This window comes from Propithecus coquereli, unplaced genomic scaffold (genome assembly GCF_000956105.1).
Source record: "Propithecus coquereli isolate 6110/MARCELLA unplaced genomic scaffold, Pcoq_1.0 Scaffold27, whole genome shotgun sequence".
Taxonomy (NCBI): Eukaryota; Metazoa; Chordata; class Mammalia; order Primates; family Indriidae; genus Propithecus; species Propithecus coquereli.
The window spans coordinates 222970-240334 of NW_012148285.1; the positions used below are offsets into that span (position 1 = coordinate 222970).

The window sequence follows — 17365 nt, forward strand, 5'->3', positions numbered from 1 at the left end:
TGACGCAGGAGGACTGGAACGTGGTCCTGTACAACGGCATGGCCTCCACCTCCTCCTGGGCCGCCCTCTACTTCGTAGCCCTGATGACCTTCGGCAACTACGTGCTCTTCAACCTGCTGGTGGCCATCCTGGTGGAGGGCTTCCAGGCAGAGGTGTGGGGGGCGGTTCCAGGCAGAGGTCGGGGGGTGTTCTGGGCTGAGGTTCGGGGGCTTGTGGGGGTGGGGGCAGCGGCTTCCAGGCGCAGGGGCGGAGCCAGACATGCCGGGCAGGGGTCCTGCCTGGCCTGGCTGGGGAGGCTGGGCCCCTTCACCCTCTCTCCAGGAATCTCATGCCCACCCTGTGCTTTGCGGGGCTCAGGGTGACGCCAACAGATCCGACACGGACGAGGACAAGACGTCCACCCACTTCGAGGAGACCCTGGACAAGTTCAGAGACCTCCGAGCCATGGGTGCGTGTGCGGACGGTCAGGGCAAGGCTGGCGGAGGAGCGGGCGGGTCCTGGCATGGCCTGGGCAGAGGAGTCCGGCCCCTGGGCGCCCGCCCACTGCCCTCCCTGCCGCTGCAGAGATGAAGACGTACGCGCTGGCGGTGACCCCCAACGGGCCGCTGGAGGGCCGAGGCAGCCTGCCCCCGCCCCTCATTGTGCGCACGGCGGCCACACCCATGCCCACCCCTAAGAGCTCCCCACACCTGGACGTGACCCACGGCCTCCTGGACTCACGGCGCGGCAGCGGCAGCTCCATGGACCCCCAGCTGGGGGACCAGAAATCTCTGGTAGGGACCCCGCCCAGAGCTCAGGCTCCTCCAGGCTCCACCTGCCTAGCCCTCACGGTCCCCCCAGAGCTGCGTGAGGGTCTCCACGCGCTCCCCTCACGCCCAGTAAACCCAGCCCTGGTAGCCGGGTGTGCTCTGTGGCACATGCAGGTGCCCGGCAGGGGTGGAAGCTCGCATGTGCCCTGACAGCCAGCAGAGCACGGCGCACGCGTGTCACAGGGACAGACAAGTGCACGGGGACGGGTCGGGGAGGCCAATGCTGGCTCCTGGACACCCAGGATTTGGACGACAGAGGGTCTGAGTGAGCCAGGGAAGCCCCGGGTCTGGGTCAGGGTGTACGTCCCCCGACAGCAGCCAGACCTCCTCTCCGCACGCCCCGAGTCTGGTGGCGAGAAACTGAGGCGGGCGCCCCGAGACCCAGGTCAGCAGCCCGGGGCAGTGTCTGGGGAGCCCTGCGTCCGGCAAGCTGCCCCGGGACACTGCGTCCATGGCCTGAGCCTGGGCTGGCTCTGAGCTGGTTCTGGCCCCGAGGGTAACCTGGGCCGGCCCTCTGCCCGCCACCAGGCACAGAGCCGAGTGTCACTGGGCCATTGAGCGCTTGACGCTCATCAGCTGTGTCCGTGCCTACCGAAATCAGAACGGAGATGCCTCCCCAGCGGGGCTCTCTGCACATCAAGGGAGCGGCTGGGCAGGCACAGGTGCTGCGATGCCGGCGACGTGTGGGCAGCGATGCTGCGGGGGCTGATCGGGGAGGATGCTCCAGGCCTGCCTCCGCCCCACTCACCCCCACCCTTCCAGGCCAGCCTCCACGGCTCACCCTGCACCCCCTGGGGCCCCAACAGCGCCTGGAGCAGCCGGCGCTCAAGCTGGAACAGCTTGGGCCGCGCACCCAGCCTCAAGCGCCGCAGCCAGCGCGGGGAGCGTGAGTCGCTGCTGTCCGGCGAGGGCAAGGGCAGCACGGACGACGAGGCCGACGACAGCAGGCCCGGCGAGGGCACCCGCGCCACCCCCCTGCGGCGCGCCGAGTCCCTGGGCCACCGCAGCACGCTCGACTTTCGGCCTCCGCGGCCGGCTGCCCTCCTGCCCAGCAAGTCCCACGACTGCAACGGGCAGATGGTGGCCCTGCCCAGCGAGCTCTTCCTGCGCTTCGACAGCCACAGGGAGGACACGGCCGAGTTCGACGACGACGTGGAGGACGTGAGTGGGCTGTGCGCGGCAACCCCCAGCCGCTGCCCCCCGACCCACGGCTCCTGCCCCCCAACCTACGTCCACTGACCCCCTGACCCACATCCACTGATCTCTGACCCACATCCTCTGCCCCTCCCACCTCTCGCCACTGACCTCTGATCCACGTCCACTGATCTCTGACCCACATCCTCTGCCCCCCGACCCACGGCCACTGATCCTCCGACCCACGGCCACTGATCCTCCGACCCACGGCCACTGTCCCCGACCCACGGCCACTGACCTCTGACCCACGTCCTCTGCCCCCCCGACCTATGGCCACTGTCCCCAACCCATGTCCTCTGCCCTCTGACCTGCGGCCACTGATCCTCTGACCCACTGCCACTGTCCCCGACCCACAGCCACTGATCCTCCAACCCACCTTCTCTGCCCCTGACCCACGGCCACTGTCCCTCTGAGCCATGTCCACTGCCCCCTACCCATAGCCACTACCCCCCCATAGCCCCCCCCCACCCCCCGTCTTGGGGCCAGTTCCCTGAAGCAGGATTTGGGACGGGGTCACGGGGCTCTGTTGTCCACTGGCTGTGCAGCGCCCATTGGCCGAGTTCCCAGGGCCAGGGCCCAAGAGCGGCTCTCACTGACCCGGGGACCCTCGTGGGTTACTCCTCCTTGCCCGGGCTGGTGAGCCCCAGGGCCGCGGGAGAAAGAGCAGGCTCACGACGGGCAGACTCGCCTGCGAAGCCGCAGGAGGGGCCGCGGGTGCTGAGGGCTGGCTGAGCCGGGCCCAGAGGTTCCTGAGCGGCCTCCTCTCCCCAGAGCTGCTGCTTCCGCCTGCACAAAGTGCTCGAGCCGCACAAGCCCCAGTGGTGCCGCAGCCGCGAGTCCTGGGCCCTCTACCTCTTCTCCCCGCAGAACCGGTGAGGCGGCCACGGGGGGCCGCACAGAGCCTGATCCCCAGGCAACTCCCGTGGCCCTGGGTCCCCTTGGGGGGGGGGGCAGTCACTGGGTGGGCCCCAGGCAGGGCCCTTCTGTCCGACCACAGGCTGGGGGCAGGGGCGCAGCCAGGACCGCCCCGCCCACCTCACCTGGGCCGCCCGCGCAGGCTCCGCATCTGCTGCCAGCGGACCGTCGCACACAGGATGTTCGACCACGTGGTCCTCGTCTTCATCTTCCTCAACTGCATCACCATCGCCCTGGAGAGGCCCGACATCGACCCTGGCAGCACCGTGAGTCCTGCCCCCGGGGTCCCGCGCCCGCCCACGGCCCCGGGAGTGGGCGGCGTGGACGCAGCCCGGCCGTCCTCTCTCTGCAGGAGCGGGCCTTCCTCAGCGTGTCCAACTACGTCTTCACAGCCATCTTCGTGGCCGAGATGATGGTGAAGGTACCGGGCGTCCGGGGAGGGCGCGGGGCCACCTGCCCCGCGGGTGCTCGTCCGCCCAATGCCCCGGCCTCCCCAGGTGGTGGCGCAGGGCCTGGTGTCGGGCGAGCGGGCATACCTGCAGAGCAGCTGGAACGTGCTGGACGGGCTCCTGGTGCTCGTGTCCCTGGTCGACATCATCGTGGCCGTGGCCTCTGCCGGCGGCGCCAAGATCCTGGGCGTGCTGCGTGTGCTGCGCCTGCTGCGGACCCTGCGGCCTCTGAGGTGGGGCGGGGGGCACGGCGCACCTCTCCCCAGGCGTCTCACCGCCCTGTCTGGGGCCGGAGCGCGCACGCCTGCTGCCCGGGCCCAGCCGCGTCTCCCCGCGTGCAGGGTCATCAGCCGGGCCCCCGGCCTCAAGCTGGTGGTGGAGACGCTGATCTCGTCTCTCCGGCCCATCGGGAACATCGTCCTCATCTGCTGCGCCTTCTTCATCGTCTTCGGCATCCTGGGCGTGCAGGTGTGGGGGCGGCGCGGCCGGGGAGGCGGCCGGGGGGCGCGGGCGGGGCCCCAGGGTGACACCCGCCGTCAGCTCTTCAAGGGGAAGTTCTACTACTGCGAGGGCGGCGACACGCGCAACGTCTCCACCAAGGCCGAGTGCCGGGCCGCCCACTACCGCTGGGTGCGGCGCAAGTACAACTTCGACAACCTGGGCCAGGTGGGCGCCGGGCGCCGGGCGGCCGAGGGGGGAGGTGTGGTCCCGGGGGCCCCCACCGCCGGTGACCCCTGCCTCGGCCGCAGGCCCTGATGTCGCTGTTCGTGCTGTCGTCCAAGGACGGCTGGGTGAACATCATGTACGACGGGCTGGACGCGGTGGGCGTGGACCAGCAGGTGCGCACGCGCCGGGCGGCGGCCAGGCTGCCTCCAGCAGACCCGCATGTCCCCAGGGCCGCGGCGGGTGTCGGGGCCTCCCGAGGGCCACGCGGGCGGGGACCCACGGCGTCCGTGTCCGCAGCCCGTGCAGAACCACAACCCCTGGATGCTGCTGTACTTCGTGTCCTTCCTGCTCATCGTCAGCTTCTTTGTGCTCAACATGTTCGTGGGCGTCGTGGTCGAGAACTTCCACAAGTGCCGGCAGCACCAGGAGGCCGAGGAGGCGCGGCGGCGCGAGGAGAAGCGGCTGCGGCGCCTGGAGCGGAGGCGCAGGAGTAAGGCCCTCCCGGTGGCGGGTCGGTACCTGTGCGCCAGGCAGAGCACGCCGTGCAGGGGGCGCCGGGGCCCCTGCCCCCACCCTGCACACAGCCGTGCTCGCCGCTGCCTGCTGGGCCTGCATGGGGGCTGGCCTGGGGCCCGCAGACGACGAATGAGACACCCGCAGGTCCCCACCCCAGCGCTGAGGGCAGGTTCACCCAGGAGTGCCCTGCAGGGGCAGGGAGGGCCCCGCCCACAGCCCCCTGGCGGCTCAGACTGTGTCCTTGTCCTTCCAGGCACTTGCCCCAACCCAGGTACTGGCCCCGCCCCGCATGCCTGAGCCCCTCTTCTGGGCAGCCCCTCGTGGTGGGCAGGGTGGCCGCGGGATGGGGGATGGGGGGTGCTGCGCTTGCCGGCCGGCGCCCAGGCTGCTGCCCGTGCATGTGTGTGTCGCTTCTTGGCTGCGCTGAAGGGCGCCAGGGTGACAAGGGGCCACCCTGCGTCCTGCCAGCTCGTGGCTGCCGGGGTCCTCCGCGCTGGCCCCTCTGGGCCCATTGGGCTCTCCAGAGACCGCGTCGTGCCGCGGAGCATGGGGCTCGGGCGGGGCCGGGTCCCGGGTGCAGGCAGCTCACCCCTCGCCCTGGGGAGCCCCCGTGCATACGAGGGGCAGGGGTGCGCAGGGACCACTCTCGGTGCTGACAGGCCTGCGCGGGGGCGGGGGGCGCAGGGAGGGGCCCGGGAAGCTCCGTGTCACTGTGGTGGGCGCTGGCCCCAGGGGGGCCGGGCTCTGCAGACCTCCGCGCAGGCAGCCACCAGGGGCCCCTTGCAGGGCCGGGGGACCCTGGGGCTCGTGCTCCGGTGTCTGCCCCAGGGGGGTGCCTGCATGGCCCAGACCGGGACACGGGCAGGGAGAAGGTGACCCTGCCGGTCCCCTCATCTTGGATGTCCCAACCCCGACCCCGAGGCACAGGGGTGGCCCCCGCCTGGGAGCCCCAGGAGGCAGCGTCTGTGCGGGGACCCAGGTGGGACGTGGGGAGGCCGTCGCGGCTTCCACACCCACCCCGGGGCTGCCTGGCACGGCCACCGTGGAGCAGGAGGTTGGCCGGTGACCTGCCCTGAGGCTGCTCCCGCCCAGCCAGACCCCGGGAGCTGCCTCTTACCTTAGAACGGCCCCTCCCCAGCCTCAAGCAAGCCCCCCGAGGCCGGGCCGGCGCCATGTTCAGGTCTGACGTCCTGGGAGGAGCGTGGGGACCTCGGGCCGCGGGTGCAGAGGCCTCCAGCACCCGACGCTCACGGCCGTCCTCCCCGCAGAGGCCCAGCGCCGGCCGTACTACGCCGACTACGCGCCCACCCGCCGCTCCATCCACACGCTGTGCACCAGCCACTACCTGGATCTCTTCATCACCTTCATCATCTGCGTCAACGTCATCACCATGTCCATGGAGCACTACAACCAGCCCAAGGTGGGCGCCGGCTGGCACCAGGGAGCCCGCTGACCCTCGCCGGGGTCGGCGTGGACACCAGGGCCCCTGGCCTGGAGGACCCTCCCCAGCCTGGCTGCGAGGGTCCCACGTGGGGAGGGGCTGGCGGGAGATGGGGCTGCGGTGGAGAATTCTTTCTTCACTCCGCTTCCACCTGCGAGGCCAGCAGGACGTCTCCCCCGCTGCAGGAAGGACGAGGTCTCAGAATAGGAGCCTTTCTGTCTGTGTTCACTCAGCTGTGTGCAAATAGCGCTTTGTGTGGACCCAAGAAGGGTTCCTGGGGACCCGGGCCCCGCCCCAGGCTGTGGACGGGGCTGGGAGCTGGACTCGAGGCAGCAGGTCCCACCCGCCCTGAGAGCCGTCCGCAGAGCGCCGCGAGGGTCGCTGCTGGCGCCGTGGTCTGCCGGACGGGGCGGGGCGGCAGGGCTGGGGTCGCTGCAGGGGACTGAGCACGAGAGCTGGGCGCAGCTCACGGCAGCGTCCTGGACGTGGGGGTCTTCAGCTGGGCAGGGGGTGCCAGGAGCACCTTTCCGTGGGTGTAGTCAGCCAGACGCCTGCGCCGCCGCCCGAGTGCCCTGCTGGAGCTGGGGGCAACCCGGCATCTGGTGGGCGCAGGCGGCCGCAGGTGCGTGGCCACACGGGAGAGGCTGGCGTGGTGCGTGGGGGGGTGCGCTAGGTGGGCGTGGTGGGCGGGGCGGGGCGGCCCCAGCCTCTCAGCCGGCCCCCTGTCCCCAGTCGCTGGATGAGGCCCTCAAGTATTGCAACTACGTTTTCACCATCGTCTTCGTCTTCGAGGCGGCGCTGAAGCTCGTGGCGTTTGGGTTCCGCCGGTTCTTCAAGGACAGGTGTGGGTGGGGCCCTGGGGGGCAGGTGGGAGCCGCGGCCATCCTCCTGGGGGTCTGCGAGGTGTGAGGCGAGTGGGGGCACCGGGGGCCCCGGGGGCGTGTGCGAGGCCAGGGAGGGGCTGAGCCCCCGCCCGTGGCCGCGCAGGTGGAACCAGCTGGACCTGGCCATCGTCCTGTTGTCCATCGTGGGCATCGCGCTGGAGGAGATCGAGACCAGCGCCGCGCTGCCCGTCAACCCCACCATCATCCGCATCATGCGCGTGCTGCGCATCGCCCGCGGTAGGTGCCACGCGCCCGCCTGGGCTGCAGGGCCGGGCCGCCAGCCTGGGGGTCTGCGGGACGAGGGGCCAGCCGCGCTGACTCTCGGCTCCCGCTAGTGCTGAAGCTGCTCAAGATGGCCACGGGCATGCGCGCCCTGCTGGACACCGTGGTGCAAGCCCTGCCCCAGGTAGGTCGGCCACCGCCGCGGGCCAGCGTCACGGCGCCCCCAAGAGGACACGGCCACGGGGGCCTTACTCCTGTCACCCAGGCATGCACACGTGGTCTAGCCAGGCGGTCACACGGCAATTGCGCTGTGCCACGGGCGGGTTGGCGTGCCTGTCCACCCGCCACGTGTCTGCCCCAGTGGCCTCCCAGCCCATCTGTGGGGCCTTCCCAAGCGCTCCTGGGTCCCCCGTCAAGCACTAAGCATCCAGGGAGGGGCAGGAGGGAGGGTTAGGGCTTGGCCACACCCAGCTCGATGCCATAGTCAAGGGCAGGGGGCAGCCAGGTCAGGGGGCCTGCCGGACAGGGTGTGCATGTGTCCGGCAGGGTGGGGTGGCACCTGCCTGCGAAGGCCAGGGCTGGAGGCGACCCTTGCCCAGGGAAGGCCAGAGCCTCAGGGAGACCCTCCTGGCCTTGGGGAGCAGGAGAACCTGCCGGGCAGGCTGAGTGGGGGGGTCCCCGGATGTCGGGGGTGAAGAGTGGGCGTGGCAAGGGGCGGGGCTGGGGGTGGGGGAGGGACCCTGACCCCTGGTGGGGACAAGGAGCCCCAGGGGGCCCAGGAGGGACGTGGACTTGAGAGCAGGGGCCCGAGCCCATCTCTGGGGACTTGCTCCACCCCGGGGCCGGGAGAGCCCGGTGCCCGAGGGGCTGCAGCCGCCCGCCTGACCTCCCTCTGCTTCTCTCCGTGTAGGTAGGGAACCTTGGCCTTCTTTTCATGCTCCTGTTTTTTATCTATGCTGCCCTGGGAGTGGAGCTATTCGGGAGGCTCGGTGAGTGGGGCCACGCCACGCACCCCCGGCAGACGCGGGGTCCACCCACAGGCCGCCCAAGGCTGGGGGGCCACAGGCCTGCTGGAGTCCTCGGCCGGCCCTGTTCCCTCTGCCCTTCGCTGTGTGGGGCCGACGTCACAGCAGGTGCCCACGAGCACCTGCACACGCTCGGTCGCACAGCTCCCCGGCTTACGACACACGTGCAGACGTGCACACACACGGAGACACGCACACACTCCCCTGAGCCCCGCGTGATTTCTAGAAGACTGGTGGTGCTGGCTGCGTGTCCTTTGGGTTGTCCCCGTAACTTCTAAGACCACCACCCCCGCTAGGGCAGGCGGGGCCCTTCCCAGGCAGCCTAGGCCCCACTGGTCCCCTCCCTGCCTGTGGGGTCTTGCAGGGCCTCGGTGGCCGGGTCTGGCAGGCGCTGTGGCGGCCGTCCCAGCCCAGTGTGTGCCCACCTGGAGGGTCCATGCCAGCCAGCGCCCCAGACGCCCGGGCGTGGGCTCCGCTCGGCCCCCGCACGCACAGTCACGGACCGCAGGCGCTTCCGGCTCCTCTCAGGGCCCCTGCGGCCCCGCCCTGCGTCCCTGGGCAGTGTGCGAGGCCGGTGCGTGCAGCACCCCTGCGGGCAGCTGACCAGGCGGCCCCCCGGCAGAGTGCAGCGAGGACAACCCGTGCGAGGGCCTGAGCAGGCACGCCACCTTCTCCAACTTCGGCATGGCCTTCCTCACGCTGTTCCGCGTGTCCACCGGGGACAACTGGAACGGGATCATGAAGGTACCGCGTGGCTGCAGCTCCGGTCGGCGTGTGTTCCGAGGGGAGGGGGGCAGGGAGGGGCGGCGACACCCAGCCCCGCGGCCGCCCCCCCAGGACACGCTGCGCGAGTGCACCCACGAGGACAGGCACTGCCTCAGCTACCTGCCGGCCCTGTCGCCCGTCTACTTCGTGACCTTCGTGCTGGTGGCCCAGTTCGTGCTGGTCAACGTGGTGGTGGCCGTGCTGATGAAGCACCTGGAGGAGAGCAACAAGGAGGCGCGAGAGGACGCGGAGATGGACGCCGAGATCGAGCTGGAGATGGCGCAGGAGCCCCCGGCCGGGCCCGACGCGGACGCGCCTCCCTCGCCCCGCGAGAGCCCGGACGCCCCGAGCCTCCTGGCCGTGCGCAAGGTGTCCGTGTCCAGGATGCTCTCGCTGCCCAACGACAGCTACATGTTCCGGCCCGTGGCGCCCGCCTCGGCCCGCCACCCTCACCCGCTGCAGGAGGTGGAGACGGAGACCCGGGTGGGCGGCACCCTCGCGGGTACGGCTCCTGGCAGGGCAGCAGGAGACAAGGCGCAGGCGGGGACGGGGGCCGGTGGGCAGTGGCAGGACAGGGCGACCGCACGGCTCAGGCGTCTTCCTGCCCCAGGCTCGGCCACCCCTGCTCACTCGCCGCCCCCGGAGCCCTGCGCCTCTCTCCAGGTCCCGTTGGCAGCGTCCTCCCCGGCCAGGGGAAGCGACACTCTCCGCGCCCCGTCCCCTCGGGGCAACGCCCGCTCCCCCAGCCTCAGCCGGCCGCTTTGCAGACAGGTAGGAGCCGCCTCACCTTGCAGCTGAGGAGGAGGTGGGGCCCGGGGAGGGAGGCTGTGTGTTCCCGGGGCTCCGGAGTTTTCTGTCTGCCTCCTGGCAGGTCTCAGGGCCTGGAGCCCCGGAGGCTAGTGGGGGATGGAGAGGTGGCCTGGGCCCCAGCTCTGTGACCCTCGAGGCCTCCTGGGGCCCGGCAGGCTCTGCCCACAGAAGCTCAGACCTCCCGGGCCCTTCCCTCTGCCATTGCTCACAGAGCGGTGGTGCAGACTTGTCCCCGGGAGCCCCACAGGGGGTGTGAGACGGGGCCAGTGACATCCGCAGCAGGAGCTGCCAGCTCACTGTGTCCCCAGCACCAGGTGGGAGGGGTTCTCCCTGGGGTCCCACGCCTCACCTTGACCTCGTGCCCTTGCAGGAGGCCATGCACACCGAGTCCCTGGAGGGGCGCAGTGACAGCCCTGGGGACAGTGCCCTGGACTCCAAGGAGCCTGAGAAGACCCCGGTGAGGCAGGTGTCCCTGGGGGGCTCCTCACGGCCCCCCAGCGTCCGCACCCGGAAGCACACATTTGGACAGCACTGCGTCTCCAGCCAGCCGCCGGCACCAGGCAGAGATGAGGCGGAGGCCGCGGAGGCCACGGACCCAGCGGATGAGGAAGTCAGCCACATCACCGGCGCCGCCCACGCCTGGTCGCCCCCGGCCGAGCCCCATGGCCCCGGGGTGTCGGGTGGCGAGCGGACCCCGTGTAGGCGCTGCAGCGTGGACGCCCAGGGCTTCCTGGACAGGCCGGGCCGCGCAGAAGAGCAGCGGTGGTCCGCGGCGGAGCCAGGTGGAGCAGAGGACGGCCTGGAGTCCGGGGAGGCAAAGGCCCGGGGCCTGGAGGCCGAGCCGGCCCTGGGCACACGGAGGAAGAAGAAGATGAGCCCCCCCTGCATCTCTGTAGACCCCCCCGCGGAGGACGAGGGCTCCACCCGGCCCCCCGCGGCAGAGGGCACCACCACCCTGAGGCGCAGGACCCCGTCCTGCGAGGCTGCGCCCCACAGGGACGCCCTGGAGCCCACGGAGGGCCCGGGTGCTGGAGGGGACCCTGCCGCCAGGGGGGAGCGGTGGGGCCCGGCCCCCTGCTGGGCGGAGCATCTGACTGTCCCCAGCTTTGCCTTCAAGCCGCTGGACCTGGGGGGCCCCGGGGGAGACCCTTTCTTGCACAGTGGCCACGGCCTGACCCCAGAGCCCAGAGCTTCCTCGGGGGCCGCGGCACCTCTGGAACCCCAAGAAACAGAGCCTCCTGTGCCCTCTGGTGACCCCCCAGAGAAGATGCGGGGGCTGTACCTCACTGTCCCCCAGCCCCCCATGAAGAAGCTGGGGTCTCCCCCCGCCACCCCTACCCCGGGCGAGGGTGCGGATGAGCCTGTGTAGTTCGGACCTTCGCGCGCTCGGGGTTTGGCGCTGGGCTGCCCGGCGGGGCGAGAGGCGCCAGGAGGCCGTCAGCCCGGGAGAGGCGGGGAGTCCCGCGAGCCGCCGTGGCCTCGACTCAGGTTTGGGTTTTTCAAATTTTGCCCGAGGCTGCGCGGGCCACGGGTCAGGAGTCCTGGGTGAGAGGCCGCGCCGAGGTCGAGGACCAGACACCCGCCACGAGGAGGAAGGCACCGCACCATCCTCAGGGTCCACGTTTTTATAGGGAGCACACACCAGGGCCCCTGGTGCCCTGGCTGGTAGCAGGCGTGGTCCCCGAGGCCACCGAAGCAGCGTCACCTTCGCTCACGGTCTGAGAGCTTGTCCCTCCGCCACGCCCCCTCACTCTCCCTCCCCCACTGTGCCCTCCCGCTCCCTAGACGTTCCGGAAACATCCGTGACTGGGCAGCGGCCGAGTCGCTGGGGACCTCGGCCCATGCAATAAGATGCCCCGGCCCCCGTGCGAGTGGGCCTGCCCCTCCGTCCGTCCGGGCCTCAGCCCACGTCCGTCTGTGGGGTGATTCAGGTTGGACGCGGCAGCAACAGCCCAGGCAGAAAACTCGAGGGAAGGGGAGGGAGGGAGCCACACGGAATAAACAGTAACTTATTTAAGAAACTCCTTGGATCACTGCTGTTGGGGTCAAGGGTCAGGGGTTATGGGGGGGCGACCCAGGCTGGGCGCAGCCAGCGCTTGGCCACCAGGGTGCAGGAGAGCAGCAGGAGGAGTCCAGGGAGGAAGAAGCCGGCCAGGAGGGGCAGCACGTGGGGCCCGGGGCGGGCAGACCCTGAGCCCTCTGAGGCCCGGATGTGGCAGCGGATCCAGTCCACGTAGGCAGTGACGCGGGTGTAGACCCTCGGCCGGGCGGCACGGCCCTCACGCAGCTCACAGTGCCGGCTTGCAGCCAGGAGCCGTCCACCCGGCAGACCAGGGGCTCTCCCGAGTCATCCTGGGGGCGCAGAAGGGGAAACCAGGACACTGGGAGGTGGGGTCCATCCTAGGGCTCTGGGCTTGCCTCCTGCACCGCGCCCGGCCTGTGCACCTTGCGGGCATCCCCGGGCCCTGGGCGCGCAGCATGTCGGGCTGGACCACGCCGCCCTCTGGGCTGGAGCAGTCCTGGTTGCAGGTGTCCGTGTCCACCACGGAGACTCCCGCCTCCTGCAGACTGTGTGGGGCCGGCAGGGGCTCTGGGGCGGGGAGACAGGCTTCAGGGGGGCTGGGCACCAGCCCCGCGCCGGCACGGGCGACCTGTGGGTCCTGCCCAGATGCAAGCCCCGCACCACGGTGACCCCAGGGACTGGCACACTGGCTGTGGGTCCACGTGGGTGGACTTGGGAATGGGGCAGCTGATGCAGGCAGCCCTGGCCAGCTGTCGAGGCCACCAGGAGGAGCGATGGCATCAGCAGGTCTCTCAATCCCAGTTCCTCATCCGCACGTCCCCACATCCCCACGGGGGCAGAGTGGTGGCTGGGGGCGCCTCACCTCCCTCCTGCGTGTAGCCCCAGCCGGTCACCCAGCACCATGTCCCAGGGCGGAAGTCGGCCGAGGCCTCTGGCAGGCACACGGGCAGCACCTGGCTGCAGAGGCTCACGGGGGCACTCAGCTGCACCAGGACGATGTCCCCACTGGACCCCGGTGGCCCTGTGGGGCTGGAGTCCAGGATGACCCGCCCCACGGTGGAGAAGCTGGGGGGCAGAGTGACCTTGAGCTCTCCCCAGTGCACCTGGTAGTCGGATGAGTTCAGGGACCTGGCAGGGAAGATCAGGAGGCTATGGGGGCGTCACCGCCCCGCGGGTGGCTGGCTGCAGAGGCACGAGGTTAGCACGGAGCCTGCCCAGACCCCACCCCCGCCAGGACCCCACCAACCCTTCCCTCCTTGGCTGAAGGTCCACTCTGGGCACCGGGGCCAAAGTCCAGCACGGCCCCACCTTGGGGGTCCTGTCGGCCCGACTGGTAGCCAGTGACACACCTCAGCCCAGGGGACTTGGCCAGGGGGAAGGTTTCGGGCTCTCACTCCCTGGGAAGAAGTGACAGCTGGAGGGAGGGAGGGGTGTTGTGCAGACAGCAGCAGCCTCACTCTGGGCGCTGGGAAACTCCCCAGGCGGCACCGGCCGGCGTGGTGGGTGGCATGCCCTCAGGACCCTGGGGCCACACACTGCCTCCCTATCCACTGAAGGGGAAACTGAGGCCCAGAGGGTTCCAGCTCAGGAGTGAGTCAAAGGCCAAGCGAGTCTCTGCACCCCCGTCCCCACTCACCCGGAGAAGCAGTGCCGGCCGTGAGCACCCACTGGGGGCTGAGCAGGGACCCTCCCCACACGTGCACTCTCCGCGGACAGAGGCTGGCCGGCCAGGGCCATGTGCCGGCTGGGACAGCGTGTCCCCCCACGATTCGGCCCCCCACATCTGAAACCTGGGGTCGGCCACACCCTAAGCCGAAAGAAAGAGGAGGGGTCGATAGTGGGGTATCCCGAGAGGCCCTCTGCCTCTTCCTCCAGGAAGCCTTCCCTGGCCAGCCCTCCCCACCACCTCGGCATTTTCCTCTTCCATTCTCAGCCCCCCATCTGCTGGGAGCCCCCGAAAGAAACAACACCCCAGCAGCCACACGCAGCACTGGCGCCCAGGTCTTGGTTTCTAAGCACCATGTTCCAAAAATCGTAACAGAGGACGCCGAACAGGGATGCGGGGGCCGGGGCAGCTCGTTGTGCCAGGAAAGGGGGGTGTGCTGGGGAGGGGCTCGGAGGAGAGGCCCCAAAACGGGCGCCAGAAAGACCCAGGAAGCCGGGGCGGTGTGGGGAGTGGCCCCAGAGGCCGTGATGAGGACCGAGGCGAGGGTCCTCCCTGGCGGTGAGACTGCAGGGGGGTTTGGGGCAAGCACGTGGTTTGCAGGGTCTCGAAGCATCTCCATACGAGACACAGCCGCAGGGGAAGAGCACAGCTGGGAGGGCCCCGGCCGCGAGGCCCGAGTGGAAACCACCATGAGGAGCTGTGCGGCCTCCCTGGGCCCCGTGATGTGACCCCTGGGGAGGACGCGGTGTCGCCTCTGGGCTCCTGCCAGGCCTCCCCTGCCCCCGCCCCACCCCCGTGAGACACACCTGGCTACAGAACCCCACGGGAGACACCTGCGGGAAGGAGACGGGCAGGCCCAGGATGAGGGGGTGGGAGGCTGCCTGGGGGAGGGGCGTCCACGCCCACCAGGCCTCAGGGTGGCCCTGGGTGGATCCCTTGTCCTAAGCAGGTGGGGCCAGGACTGGTGGCAGGGTAAAACCCGCCATGGGCCATAAATGGCAGCTGGGAGGCACAGAGCACTGCCTGGGGCCTCCTCCCCCCACCTGGGATCCAGGGCCTAGGGCTGCCGGCACCTCCACCCCGACCGCACCTGTGACCGGCCTCTGCCCCCAGGCACCGATGGCGGCCGCCCAGCACCCAGGCGCAGGCTGTGCAGAGAAAACACAGGCCCTGCGACGACGCGGGGCCTGGGCACGTGTCCCTCTCTGTCCCGCCCCAGCTTCACCCCAGCTCCGGCCAGCGCTCAAGCTCCCCGGGCCCAGGGACCAGGCCGTGAGGCTCCCACCCCAGGGTTGATGGGAGACACTGGAAATGCGTGAACACCCGGCTCCGGGAGGAGGCCCAGCCCCGGCAAGAGCAGACGCTCCCTCAGCGCACGCCCCGCAGCACGCCCGGCCGCTCACGCACCCAGCACGGCCAGGAGCAGCAGGCCACAGGGGCCCGGGGCCGTGGCTTCAGCCCACGCAGGGCGGAGGAGGAGCGGCCACCTGAGCCTCGGGCCCGCTGGGTGTGGGCCGCGGCAGGGACAGCCGCACCCCTGCTGTCGGGGCAGGAAGGTAGGACCAGGAGGAGGACGGCACCATGGGCAGGACCCACCTGCTCCTGTGCACACGCACAGGGAAGGACTGTCACCTCCGTTTGTCCCCATGTGGACACGGCAGCCCGGCCACCGAGCCCGCCCAGGGGCTCCCGCTCAGACCACAGCAGGGAAAGACCACCCAGTGCCTGGCTGCAAACCAGCATTTTGTCCTCCCCAGGGTGGGGCCAGGATGAGTGCCGCCCCCTCCAGGAAGCCCTCCCTGGTTCCCAAGGGACACGCTGGCCCACTGTCCTTCAACCTCTATGAGCCCCGTCTCAGGGTTCCCAGGCCAAGGCCCAGACACCCCTGTGGAGACAGCTCAGGTCCCCGTGACAACCCGCCCTCCGAGATGTCCCTGTCTCCACATCCGCCAGCGGGTCTCGAGGTCCCCACCACGGGTCAGATGGGCACCATCACACGGCTGCCAGCCGGGCCGGCCCTTCCTAACCGTCCTCTCTGTGGCCAGGGCCTGATGACCCAGCTGATTAGGGGCCCCGGGCAGCTGGGCCTTTCCTGCCCTCCCCAGCTCCAAGTCACAGGCCAGGGTTGGAGGGTCCCGCTGAGACCCTCGAGGTCAGGGACACTCCCCCTTAGATGTGGGGAAACTGAGGCACGAGGGGGCATTGCCTGATCACCCACCAGGACGTGGCCTCACGGGGCCCACACTTGGCCTCCTGCAGGCCAGCACCTGGCGGTCGGCAGCCCAGCCTCCAAACCCCAGTTAGATGTTGACCTGGTGACCGACAAGGACGACATCAGCCCACCCTCTGTGGCAGGGCCCCTTCCTCCCGCAGGACGGCCGCACACCTGGGCCGGTGTAGCTGGCGGGGGTGGGAGCTACGCGGTCAGCCCTGCACAGTGGGGGCAGGGTCTGGGCCAGGAGTCCCCGCCCGGGTCCCCTCTACCCGGGCCCAGTGCAGGGGGCAGAGGGCAGGGTCTTCATGGAACCAGGTGCTCTGAGTCCTGAGCTCCAGGCCATCCCCGGGTCCCCACAGGAGGGACTTCTGGGCCTTCACCGGTCCCGGCTCCATGTGCCTCCGGCACTGGGGATCCCCCCACCGCACGGCTCCCTGCGGAGCACCACGCCCCGGCTCCAGGCCTGCTGTGCAGAAAGGAGCCCCAACGCCAGCCTGCGACGGGAGGTAAGCGGAGGCTCGGGGGCCTGGCCCTGGCAATGCCCCTGGCCTGGCGGGGTCTCCCGTAGCCCACTGGGCATGGACCCTGGGGTCTGCAGTTTCCAGTCGGGGAGCAGGACACTCCCCAATCGGGGCCTCGGGGTGGGAGCGGGCCTGGGCCTGGGTCCGCAACAGCTAAAATCTCCATCTGCGAACACAAACCCCCACCTCCGCAAGGCAACCGAAACGGTTTTCGGCAACTGCTAAAGACCAACCGGTAATGGATTGATTTAATTAAAAATCTCAGAACAATGAAAATAAACTTAAAGCCCCAACAGCTGTGGACAAAGGAGCGGCAGAGGCAATTCACAGACGCGGGAAAGCTGCGGCTCCGGGATGAAACGGCGCAGACCGCGCAGGGCTGCTTGGCGCAAGAGCTGCAGACTCGCAGTGTGTTCGTGCGTTCCGCTTTTCCCAGAACGCAGCGGGTGATACGAGCATCGCACCGTGTCCCACATAGCACACGTCACCTCTGCCCCGTTGCGCATCACCGCACAAGCACGGGATGTGTCATTTGTGCCCAGTGCTGGCCAGGGACGAAGTGAGCACTGTGACCTGGGACCGGGTAGATTGCTGGGAACAGTCTTTCTAGAAACAACGTGGCTTTGCCATGGGCGTCCTCTGGGACTCTGCCCTAAGGGAGATCTTCGATGAAGCAGCTCTAGGAAGACGGCCAGCAGCCCGGCGTTATTCACGCCAGCAAAGGGACGGAAGCGGTAGAGTTTCTAACAAAAGGCCATTAGTGCTGAGTGAAAAAAGCAGGTCTCAGGGTGTGACAATCAGAGCAGTTACACAAACGACAACCCCAGGAGAAACAAAACTATGGCGCACCCAGGCGTGCGGGACAAGCCCAGAGCCCACGCTGGAGCCCACAGCGCAGGGAGGGTGCAGGGCTGCGGGGTGCGGTGGCCCTGCTGGCTCTGGGCCGGGCACAGGTGCCTGGTGTCCTCTGTGATCAACTTTCAACCGTCCGTCCCCCGTGCTGCTCTGCCTGCCCCGAGTCCCCGAGTGCAGGACGCCTGTGAGGGAGGAGTCAGCCCTCGGTCCCAGGAGGCCCCGTCCCACAGTGACACGCTGGGGCTCGGGGACCGGGGACCCTGCAGCTCCGGCAGCTGCACCCGGCCGTGCCCTGGAGCCCCTTCCCCAGCAACACCCACACCAGGAACACAGTGACAGCCGTGCCTGCTTCTCATGCACTTTAATGAGACAGTGTGCAGACAGTCAGC

General features: G+C 69.7%; 3 protein-coding genes across 3 annotated transcripts in view; 2 read left to right on the forward strand and 1 right to left on the reverse strand.

Annotated features, from left to right (window-relative positions):
- Nucleotides 1-11065, forward strand: part of CACNA1H (calcium channel, voltage-dependent, T type, alpha 1H subunit) — a 72816-nt gene extending 61751 nt beyond the window's left edge. The window contains exons 16-37 of the mRNA XM_012647493.1: nucleotides 1-152; nucleotides 358-448; nucleotides 565-773; nucleotides 1572-1970; nucleotides 2775-2875; nucleotides 3061-3184; nucleotides 3271-3339; nucleotides 3416-3600; nucleotides 3709-3835; nucleotides 3908-4033; nucleotides 4117-4206; nucleotides 4331-4523; nucleotides 4803-4820; nucleotides 5818-5969; nucleotides 6723-6832; nucleotides 6978-7111; nucleotides 7210-7280; nucleotides 8007-8085; nucleotides 8744-8865; nucleotides 8959-9388; nucleotides 9497-9657; nucleotides 10067-11065. The exon at nucleotides 1-152 is cut by the window's left edge and continues 25 nt beyond it. Coding sequence (XP_012502947.1) covers nucleotides 1-152; nucleotides 358-448; nucleotides 565-773; nucleotides 1572-1970; nucleotides 2775-2875; nucleotides 3061-3184; nucleotides 3271-3339; nucleotides 3416-3600; nucleotides 3709-3835; nucleotides 3908-4033; nucleotides 4117-4206; nucleotides 4331-4523; nucleotides 4803-4820; nucleotides 5818-5969; nucleotides 6723-6832; nucleotides 6978-7111; nucleotides 7210-7280; nucleotides 8007-8085; nucleotides 8744-8865; nucleotides 8959-9388; nucleotides 9497-9657; nucleotides 10067-11065 — 4142 coding nt within the window. The remainder of the gene's footprint in view (nucleotides 153-357; nucleotides 449-564; nucleotides 774-1571; nucleotides 1971-2774; nucleotides 2876-3060; nucleotides 3185-3270; nucleotides 3340-3415; nucleotides 3601-3708; nucleotides 3836-3907; nucleotides 4034-4116; nucleotides 4207-4330; nucleotides 4524-4802; nucleotides 4821-5817; nucleotides 5970-6722; nucleotides 6833-6977; nucleotides 7112-7209; nucleotides 7281-8006; nucleotides 8086-8743; nucleotides 8866-8958; nucleotides 9389-9496; nucleotides 9658-10066) is intronic.
- Nucleotides 11066-11755: 690 nt separating this feature from the next.
- Nucleotides 11756-13998, reverse strand: LOC105812930 (tryptase gamma-like). Its single transcript, XM_012647494.1, is given in 7 exon segments — nucleotides 11756-11974; nucleotides 11977-12053; nucleotides 12146-12286; nucleotides 12582-12847; nucleotides 13356-13371; nucleotides 13374-13526; nucleotides 13773-13998. Coding segments are annotated over 7 exon segments (1098 nt in total).
- A 76-nt stretch (nucleotides 13999-14074) lies between these two features.
- LOC105812931 (voltage-dependent T-type calcium channel subunit alpha-1H-like) overlaps nucleotides 14075-17365 on the forward strand; it is a 7627-nt gene continuing 4336 nt past the window's right edge. The window contains exons 1-5 of the mRNA XM_012647495.1: nucleotides 14075-14109; nucleotides 14499-14657; nucleotides 14772-14941; nucleotides 15645-15808; nucleotides 15960-16106. Of these exons, the coding sequence (XP_012502949.1) occupies nucleotides 14075-14109; nucleotides 14499-14657; nucleotides 14772-14941; nucleotides 15645-15808; nucleotides 15960-16106 (675 nt within the window). The remainder of the gene's footprint in view (nucleotides 14110-14498; nucleotides 14658-14771; nucleotides 14942-15644; nucleotides 15809-15959; nucleotides 16107-17365) is intronic.